This window comes from Physeter macrocephalus, chromosome 16 (genome assembly GCF_002837175.3).
Source record: "Physeter macrocephalus isolate SW-GA chromosome 16, ASM283717v5, whole genome shotgun sequence".
Lineage (NCBI taxonomy): Eukaryota > Metazoa > Chordata > Mammalia > Artiodactyla > Physeteridae > Physeter > Physeter macrocephalus.
The window spans coordinates 4,095,991-4,106,047 of record NC_041229.1 but is presented as its reverse complement, the minus strand read 5'-3'; the positions used below and the strand labels follow the sequence as shown (position 1 = coordinate 4,106,047).

Sequence of the window (10,057 nt, the reverse complement as noted above, 5' to 3'; positions counted from 1 at the left end):
GACGCGCAGGCTCAGCGGCCATGGCTCACGGGCCCAGCCGCTCCGCGGCACGTGGGGTCTTCCCGGACCGGGGCACGAACCCGTGTCCCCCGTCTCCCGCGGCATCGGATTGTCCCCTCTGCTTAGTCGGATCGTTCCTGTCAGGATGCGCGCTTGCTGTAGTTTCTTCCACCTCAAACCAAACTCACGGTCCTTCCCGTTCTCGTGTATCAGTCTCTCTCCTTGACTCCCTTTTACAGCAAAGTTCCTCGAAAGAGTGGTATGAACCGGCTCTCACCAATGCCTGTCTTGCCACTTTTCTCTGGAGCCCTTTCCAAACAGGCTTTCAGTCCTCCTGTTTCTCTGAAATAACTCTTCTTAAGGCCACCAACGACCTGCACGTTGCTGCTCGGTGATTCCTGCCTGACCTGCGAGCAGCATTTGACCCGGCCATGGCTCTCTGCCCTGAGGACACAGCCTCACGCGCCTGGGTTTCCCTCCTCCCCGCCGGCTGCCCCTTCCCCACACTCCTGTTTCCCAGCGTTGGGGTGGGTGCTGCAGAGCTCGGTCCTCGTCGCCCCCGTCAAGATCCACGCCACCCTCTGAGGCGGTGCATCTAGACCGCTGGCTGTAGACACCACTTACATTTACATGTGGAAGACTCCCAAGCTTGCTGCCCGGACCCCTCTCCTGGACACTGCCTGTCTCCCTGGATCTCCACCTCCGCATCTGGATGACCGATGACCGTCCTAAATACCTCTGTATTTATGCAGACCTCTGTAAACTGCAGCTCCTCGTCACCACCCCGAACCTGCTCTGGCGTCTTCCAGGTGCTCAGGCCAATGCCTCTTTGCCCCAGCCTCGTGTCCAGCGGTCCCTGTGGACTGTCTTCGAAATCGATGCAGAGCCTAACCATTTCTCACCAGCTCCTCTGCTGTCACCCCCTCCACGCCACCGCCCCCTGCCTCGTGGATTATCACCCCTGCTTCTGACCTTACTCCTTACAGACGGTTCCCTCCAGAGCAGACAGAAGAATCCTTTGAAATGCAAGCCAGGTCCTGCCACTTCTCTGCATGGACCTTTCAGGGGTTTCACTCCTCGCTGGCTTTAACCCCATCTGACACTATGTGCACAGGCTTATTTTTATGGTCTGTCTTCCCTGCTGGGATGCAGTTGCTTCAAAGGCAGGGGTTTGCTGCACATGGTGCCAGGCTTGTGGTAGGAATTCAACAAATGTTTGGCAAATGAGTGACTGAATGGCACATGGCAGGAGTGTTTCCTATAGGAATGGGTAGGAAGAAGCGATGCCAGGTAAAAAAAAAAAAGCATAGCATCATCTCAGAAGCCACAGGAGCAAAGTTAAATATTGAAGATTGGGGACCACGGGCCTGGGCGTGGACTCTTTCATTCTCTGGGGGGGGGGGGTCACTGCTGGCCTTCGAGAGAGCAGCTCCCGTGGTGTGATGGGGACAGAGCCCGTACTGCAAGGCACAGGGGAGGGTGCAGGTAGAAAGAGCAGGTTGGCTGACTCTCTGAGGAAGGGAAGGCATGAATGAGGTGGGCTATGGTTTGAGGAGAAAGCAGGGTTAAGGGAAAGTGTCCTTCCTCAGGATGAAACTCTGAGTATCTACCTAAGTTAAGGTATGTGTCTTACCTGCAGCCAGTTCCTGACTGGCTCCTTGCAGGTTCGCGGCTTTGGGTGACCCGTGACTGCCTCTCCTCCAGCCTCGTACACCTGGACCCTGTTGCCCAACTCGTGTGTATTCAGGGCTGAGAACTGGCTTTACTGTCATCCTAAGGAAAACATAACGAAGACTATAAATTTTCTCTCGCTTCTCCACCCTCTTGAAAAGTAAAACAACACTGCATAATTCACCCCAAAGCCAAACAGAGTTTCAGGCTTGCTCAATAGCCTCCTATCTTTATCTCCTCTTAGCACAAACATTACATCTGCTTGTAGTGAAACTTTCTCAAATTTAACCCCGGATTGAGGTGAAGACCGGTCTGGTTTGGTGAAAAGTCTCAATTATGGAAACCTTGCAAAAAAAAATATTCAGATATCTATGGCGACACGCTATACTGGCCATCTTTCAGACTCAGAGACTTTTGTAAGGACACTAACGACACAGAAAGAGAAACCCCGAGCTCCCTGGCGGTGGTAAGCGCGGAGCTAGGAAATTTCACACATGCCGCATCATTTAAATCTTCCATCTGACCTCACACCCGAGGTCGATGTGCTGGCCCCATTTTTGCAGCCGAAGCACCTGAAACTTAAGGAAGTTTCTCTGCTTGCTCAAGGCCACCCATGTGGCGAGGGCAGAGGCCCGGGTGGAACTTGCCTGCCTGACTCCACAGCCGGGAGCCCTGTCCTGCGCGCGGCCTCGTGTGTAACTGGGGGCAGTGGGCATTCGCTAATTAATGGGCTGAAGTGTCGTGTGCGTCCCAGGCACAGGATCATTTCCTGCTCATTTTCTCCCTCGTGGCACAAAGTGGGTTTCGTTCCGGTGGGATGGCACGGTGGAGGCTGTCCCCGAGGGGCTCCTGGGCAGGCTCAGCGTGTGGGTGCCGTGCCCCGACCCCTCAGGGACATAACAGACCCTTCCTCACAGGTGGACGGCTCCTGGGCCAAGTGGGAGCCCTACGGGCCCTGCTCGCGCACCTGCGGCGGGGGCGTGCAGCTGGCGCGGAGGCAGTGCAGCAGCCCCGCCCCCGCCAACGGCGGCAAGTACTGCGAGGGAGTGAGGGTGAAATACCGCTCCTGCAGCCTGGAGTCCTGCCCCAGCTCAGGTGAGCGGGCGCGGCCGCGGCCGGGCTGGGGAGGTGGGCGGGAGGCCACAGAGCTCCTGCAGTCGAGATTCTCACTCCCAGGGCACAGTCCGGACGTGCAGATGTGCAGAAACCTTGGGATCCTTTCTTGGCCTGGCCACCTTTGCCAGGGCTGTTTTCCTCTGATGCTGAGGCTGGGAGTCTAGATGGCCCAAGGAGACAGGATACTAGAACCCTCTTGGTTAAGCACAGACAAGCCCATCTTCATAAGCAGAAGTTTTTTTTTGTTTTTTTTTTTAAATAGGTTAGCTTTTAATTTGTTTTCTGAGAATAATCCTTTGCAATAACAATAGCAGAATGGAAATAATATGGTTTAGAAAGAAAGGAACTGTTACATATCCCTTGTTTGACTTTCCTACAGACCACGATCAGCTGTCTGTAATTTGCTGGGATAAAAGTAAATTACATCTTTTCCACATACTCAGTTTCTTGCTATTTGTAATGAGATTGGGATAGGTACAGCCCAGTTTCAAACTCAGACACCATTCTTACTTGTATACAAGCAGGAATTCTTTCTTTCCTTTTTTCCTTCCTTCCTTCCTCCCTCCCTCCTTTCCTTCTTTTTTTCTTTCTGGCTGCGTTGGGTCTTCATCGCTGCGCGCGGGCTTTCTCTAGTTGCACCGAGTGGGGGCTGCTCTTTGTTCCAGTGTGCGGGCTTCTCACTGCAGTGGCTTCTCTTGTTGCAGACTCTAGGCCCACGGGCTTCAGTAGTTGTGGCACGCAGGCTCAGCAGTTGTGGCTCACAGGCTCTAGAGTGCAGGCTCAGTAGTTGTGGCGCACGGGCTTAGTTGCTCCGCGGCATGTGGGATCATCCCGGACCAGGGCTCGAACCTGTGTCCCCTGCATTGGCAGGCGGATTCTTAACCTCTGAGCCACCAGGGAAGTCCAAGCAGGAATTCTTTATCCAAGCCTCATGAACTTGGGTGGGAGGAAAATGACATCTCTATATTTACTAACCTTTTAATCTAAAATTTAGTATTTCCTTCAGTTAGAAATTTAGTAGTTTTTTTCCTAACCTTTCCGCCCAAAATTTAGTATTTCTCTTAATTAGGCAACAAACTACAACGCTAGTCACAGTACCTGTGGCTCTGCCACTAGAAATCATGGGTATTTTCATATGTTGCATATTTTCAGTTGTTGCAGATTCCTTAAAATGGCATCTGTGCTCATCACTACCTCACAATTACAGTGGGTTTTAGACTCATTATTGGATCCTGTTATTTAATGGGTTAGCAAGGAAGCATATAAATCACAAATATGTTTCAAAATATATTGATAGTTGTATATAAATATAATTGGTGTTCTCTGTAATCTATCTATGTATCTTATGCATTTAAGAACGTTCTGAAAGCAGTTTCAATAGACTGCTGGGGGTTCTATTTAGGAGTCCTGTTCGAGGGAACTTAAGGCCAGACCACTGGGAGAGGCGGTGCACTGCCTGCGGGATGCATCACCACCTGTGTCCTGCATCCTTTGGGCCCCGCCTGCCTTGGTCCTCTGAGGTGGGGTGGCTTCAGTGATGAGGGCCACCTGGCTGAGGGTGAAGACGAGCTGTTTAGAGCCAGGGGAGGCTGAGCACCCCCGGGGGGGGGGCGTCTCTCCTTTGCCCCCTCCTCGACTGCCCCTCCCTTTAGCTTCCGGCTTGTACCCCCCCTCCCCAGCCTCTGGCAAGAGTTTCCGGGAGGAGCAGTGCGAGGCCTTCAACGGCTACAATCGCAGCACGAACCGGCTCAGCCTGGCCGTGGCCTGGGTGCCCAAGTACTCGGGCGTCTCCCCACGGGACAAGTGCAAGCTCATCTGCCGAGCCAACGGCACCGGTTACTTCTACGTGCTGGCACCGAAGGTGGGTGAGCCTGGGCAGGAGACCAGGGCAGGGGCAAGGTCTTGGGGAGCATCAGGCTGAGCTGCCTCCGCTCCTCTTCTCCCCATCCTGGGCCACTGCAGGTGGTGGACGGCACACTGTGTACCCCTGACTCCACCTCGGTCTGCGTCCAAGGCAAGTGCATCAAGGCTGGCTGCGACGGGAACCTGGGGTCCAAGAAGAAGTTCGACAAATGTGGGGTGTGCGGGGGAGACAATAAGAGCTGTAAGAAGGTGTCAGGACTCTTCACCAAGCCCATGTGAGTTCTGGGCCCTGGGGGGTGGGGGGAGGGAAGGAGGGCAATTCCACAGGAATTGCCCCCAGGCGTCGGAAGCTTGGGTTAGATGGAGTAAATGTCAAATCCTGGCCAGTACCCTTGCTTCAGAGGCCACTCATGCTCGGCTACAAGGATGATGTTCGTTCATTCATTCATCCAACAAGACGAAGGCTTGACTAGGATGCCGCTTGGCTGGAGATGATATTCAGGCATTTGGCAGAGTTGTTAGGGTCTGTGTAGAATTCTAGAGTGAGACTGACCTGTGTTCAAGTCCCAGGTCCCCATTTTCTGGATGAAGCTGGGCAAGTGACACAATCTCTAGAATTCTAGATTTCCCCACTTGTAAAGTGAGTACGACGCTAATATATTTCATGTCCTGCTGTTGTGAGGATTAGGGAGTTAATTCAAGTAACATGCTTAGCATAGTACCTGCTGCCTAATAAATGCTCACTAAATGTTCATGATGATGTTAACGAAACGTACCTGGGGACAGATGTGACAGCCTCCCCCTTTTCTGAGCCTGAGGCCCTGGCCTTGGGGACAGGATTAAGCCGAGAATGGCACTAAACTGCAGGGAGACGGCGGAGTGAATGGCTGGGACTGAGGGAGCCCCCTCGTGGGAGATGGGTGCCCAGATCAGCTGAAGAAATGTCTCTGCTGAGCCTGGGCTCCTGCCTTTCCGAGGTCCAGCACGTTCCCTTTATTTTCAGGGGGATGTGCTCCTTGCAAAGTCCGGACCCAAGCTCTGGAAGAAGCAGGGGCATGCAGAGTCCCTGCTGTCTCACTTGAGGGGTGTGCTTGGCTCTGAGGACTTGGGGGTCCAGGTGCTGGTGGCAGTAAGGCCTCGATGGCTGTCCAGGAGCCTCGCCTGCCCCCTGGACACAGTGCCCTCTGCCGAGCCCTGGGTGCAACCTCTCTGGACACTTGGGTGCTGCAGGCGGATGGTGTTGCAGGCTGTCTCTCAGGGGCCCGCAGGGGAGACCGGGCTGGGAATTAAAGGTAGATCCCCGGACTCTCTTCACAGGCTAAATGGCAGGTGTCCCTTTCATAGACTAGTGGAGCGGGAAGGAGCTGAGACATCATCTCTTTTAACCTGCTCATTGCGTAGATGAGGCCCCTGGAGCCCAGAGAGGCTGATTTGCTTGAAGCCACCAGGGAGGTGGCGCCCGAGCCAAGGCTTGGTGTAGGTCCCTGACTGCAGGGTGTGTACCTCCCTGCATCAGCCCGAGCCCTGGCCCCTCCTGTCCTCCCCCTTTATCTCCGCTCCCTCTGGAGGCGATAGGTGCAGCCAGCGTATCCGGGGGGCTGGCCGATGTGCCGACCGACAGCCTCCCCACCTCTCGGTGTGTGTGACCCATGGACTGGGCCAGGCCCTGTACTCTGCCACCTGCGTGACCTGCCCGGGGTTTGGGAAGGGGAACCCGTCTCGGTGTCGGAGGGCAGCGAGAGCCTCCTGCAGGCGTCGGTCTAATGCTTATTCTTCTGCCGCCGCAGGCACGGCTACAATTTCGTGGTCGCCATCCCGGCGGGCGCCTCCAGCATCGACATCCGCCAGCGCGGCTACAAAGGGCTGATCGGAGACGACAACTACCTGGCCCTGAAGAACAGCCAAGGCAAGTACCTGCTCAACGGCCACTTCGTGGTGTCGGCCGTGGAGCGGGACCTGGTGGTGAAGGGCAGCCTGCTGCGCTACAGCGGCACGGGGACCGCAGTGGAGAGCCTGCAGGCCTCGCGGCCCATCCTGGAGCCCCTGACCGTGGAGGTGCTCTCCGTGGGGAAGATGACGCCGCCCCGGGTCCGCTACTCCTTCTACCTGCCCAAGGAGCCCCGGGAGGACCGGGCCTCGCCGCCCACGGACCCCCGGGTCCCCTCCGTGCTCCACAACAGCGTCCTCAGCCTCTCCAATCAGGTGGAGCAGCCGGACGCCCGGGCCCCCGCGCGCTGGGTGGCGGGCAGCTGGGGGCCGTGCTCGGCCAGCTGCGGGGGCGGCCTGCAGCGGCGGCCCGTGGACTGTCGCGGGCCCCCCGGGCAGCGCGGGGCATCCGCCTGCGACGCCGCCCACCGGCCGGCGGACACGCGCGCCTGTGGGGAGCCCTGCCCAGCTTGGGAGCTGGGCGCCTGGTCCCCCTGCTCCAAGAGCTGCGGCCGGGGCTTCAAGAGGCGTCCGCTCAAGTGCGTGGGGCACGGAGGGCGGCTGCTGGCCCGGGACCGGTGCAACCTGCGCCGGAAGCCCCAGGAGCTGGACTTCTGCGTCCTGAGGCCGTGCTGAGCGGAGCGCTCCGCCTCCTCACTCTCCAGCCCCTCGCGCTGCTGCCGCCGGGGCGGCCACGGGCAGAGGGCAGTGGCCGGGGCCCAAGCCACGAGGTCACCCACATCCAGGGACAAGGACCTGGGCGGGGAAGCTAAGTCACTAAGGCACAGTCTACCTCACGCCCGGCTCCTCCGGGGCCAGCCTCGGGGTGAGGCTGAGAGGTGCTTGGAGCTGGGCAGGAGGCACCGGGCCCAGTCTCCCAGGGACCTGGAGGATGGGCGCCTCCCAGCAGGACTTCAGGGACCTTGGCCCCCGTCAGGGAGGCCGCAGGCTGCTGGAAGAGCCAAGGCCCGGCAGCTTGGCAACTTCAGGGGGCCCCAGGGCTCTGAGCCGTCTCTGAACAAGGCAGGATTTTATGGTGCTTTCAGCCACTTTCTTTTCTGACCGATGTGGACTGAACAGTGAAAACTGGCTGGGAGTGGGCAGAGCTGAGGGGCAGGGGGCAGGTATACCTGGAGCCTGGGCCGCTCCATTTGGGATGAGGTGTGTGGGGGACAGTCCCAAGTTCCTCATCTTCCTCCCACTCTCGGCCATCCCTTAAAGGGTCACCTCCTCTCCCCGTGTCGTCCAGTCTTCAGACCAGTGGGAGGGCTTCCGCATAGGTGTCCTCTGAGGCTTTGCAGGTGGAGGTAGGTGGTCAGTGAGGAGACTGTTGTCTTCTTCAAGAGGGATCCGACCATCAGAAAAAAAGATGCTGGGGTGATGGGTTCTGTGCCCGAAGCAGGGAGTTTGAGGAGAGATCTAGAGGGTTCTGCTGTCCCTGGGGCTGGGTCTGAGCTTTGCAGGAATGTCTCCCTAGGATGGGGAGGAGGGAGCCCCAGTTCTGATGGCTTCTTCCTCCAGGGAGCCAGATATAAATAAGGCTGTTACCTTAACCCAGCACTGCAACAGTCCTGATCCCACTAGGGGGACGTGGGACATGCCCAGAAGGGCCAGGTGCTGCACAAACAAGTGAGCATCACCCAGACAGCTACATGCGGTCTGGCCTGGGGTCTGTCACGTTGCATCACAGGCTGTAGTTTCTGCAGTTGGATCACGGGGTTCACTGTTTGCTACCTCAGGCTCTGCTCTCTGGGAACCCGCCCTTGTCCCTCCCTGGGGCAGTGGGGACCCTGGTGCTTCCAGCAGCCCCGGCTGTCATCCCCTGTAGACGGAGCTCCCCAGACACAGAGATGAGCTTGGGTGCATGCTTCCTGCTCCCCACAGCCCGGCCGCCCCCCGGGCCTCCGAATGCGATGACAGGGTCTCTCTCTTCGGCTGCCACGGGGACAGGTTTCAGAAGACACCAGGAATCACTTAGCTGACCCAGGGGCCCTTGGCAGCCACCAGTAGGAACTGCCGGAGACTTGTCTATCTCGGAGACACGGTAGCGGATCTCGGAGACACGGTAGCGGAGTGGAAACCGGATGTTTCCTACAGCTCCAAGGGGGGCGATGTTTTGGAGTTAGGGATTCTTTGGCCAAGCAGGGTATTTCTTGAGGGTGCAGCTGCCGCAGCACGAAGACGGGAGATTCTGCTTCTGAGAGTAGGTAGTGAGTCCTGGACCTCGGTGAGGTAACAGCACAGCATTGTCTTCCCTGGGAAAGGCAGTCAGCCCTTTTATTTGGTTTCCCCGGAGAGTCAGAATCCACAAACCAGCCGACCAGCCAGGTGAGCCTGGGATGGTGTTCTCGGCCCAGCCTAACCCTGGCTGAGCCCTGAACAAGTTCCCGCAGCGGGCGGAGGGCAGGAGCATCTCGGAGGCTGGGCTGCAGCCACCCTTGAAGAGGGGAGCGAGGAGGAACCCCCCTCCCTGCCCGAGCGAGCACTGGGGCTGCAGGGCAGAGGTGGACCCCCGCTAGCTGATGACAGCACCGCACCCTGTGCTTGGTGCAGCCCTCCTCGTTGAGGAGAGGGTGGCGCGGGGGCGTGCGGAAGGGGCGGGGACCGGGTGGGTGGGGAGGGAGGTGCTGTCACTGGGGGCGCCTGGCCCCCAGGAGAGCGGCTTGACGGATCATTTCCAGGAGGGACAGCTAACCTCGTTCCTGACGTAAGCTGGGTCTCAGCGCTCTTTTCTGTCGTGGTGTTTTCCTTTTACCTTTTTTTTTTTTCCTTTTTAAAAGAAGTACGAGCAAGACAACTTGGGAGGTGTGTCTTGCCTGGGACCGTTTCACTAATCCAACCATACTCTCCAAGGCTGAGCAGAGACAAGCCTCAAGGCACAGGTTTCTGGTGATGGAGAAAAAGTTAAGGTGGTCTTTCATGTCTGTGGAAGAAGAGGAACATTCTGGGGCTGCAGCAGCCTCTTCCGAGGGGTGTGGACCAGTAAGGGTCTGGGCTCAGGAGCCCCTGCCTCCTCTTCCTGTCGTGTGCACTGACTGCAGGATCTCAGCCTCGTGGGCCTGGCCATGCTGGAGCAGGGGCAGGGGAGCCGAGGACGGGAGGAGGGGCCCGAGGGCCCCCAGCCTGGGCACTGGCTCCCGGAGGCACTAGACACTGTCGTTTACCGAGACCCCCTTGTGTTTGGTTCTTTTGCATTCCGTATGTGTACTGCAGAAGGATGGAAGGACCTGGGTACTGGCTGGGCTCTGTATACTGTGTATACGTGGGAGCTGGGCGCTGCGGGGACAACGGCCTGCTCCCAATAAAGTTGTATTTAAGACCCGTGTCGCGGGGCTTCCCTGATGGCGCAGTGGTTGCGCGTCCGCCTGCCGATGCAGGGGAACCGGGTTCGCGCCCCGGTCTGGGAGGATCCCACGTGCCGCGGAGCGGCTGGGCCCGTGAGCCATGGCCGCTGAGCCTGCGCGTCCGGAGCCTGTGCTCC

At 57.8% G+C, this 10,057-nt stretch overlaps 1 protein-coding gene across 1 annotated transcript in view; it reads left to right on the top strand.

Annotated features, from left to right (window-relative positions):
• The window catches only part of ADAMTS15 (ADAM metallopeptidase with thrombospondin type 1 motif 15), a 23,756-nt gene extending 15,628 nt beyond the window's left edge, over positions 1–8,128 (top strand). Inside the window, exons 5-8 of the mRNA XM_024131355.2 lie at positions 2,589–2,766; positions 4,467–4,648; positions 4,750–4,925; positions 6,438–8,128. Of these exons, the coding sequence (XP_023987123.1) occupies positions 2,589–2,766; positions 4,467–4,648; positions 4,750–4,925; positions 6,438–7,212 (1,311 nt within the window). The 3' untranslated portion in view covers positions 7,213–8,128. The remainder of the gene's footprint in view (positions 1–2,588; positions 2,767–4,466; positions 4,649–4,749; positions 4,926–6,437) is intronic.
• The last annotated feature ends 1,929 nt before the right edge of the window (positions 8,129–10,057 follow it).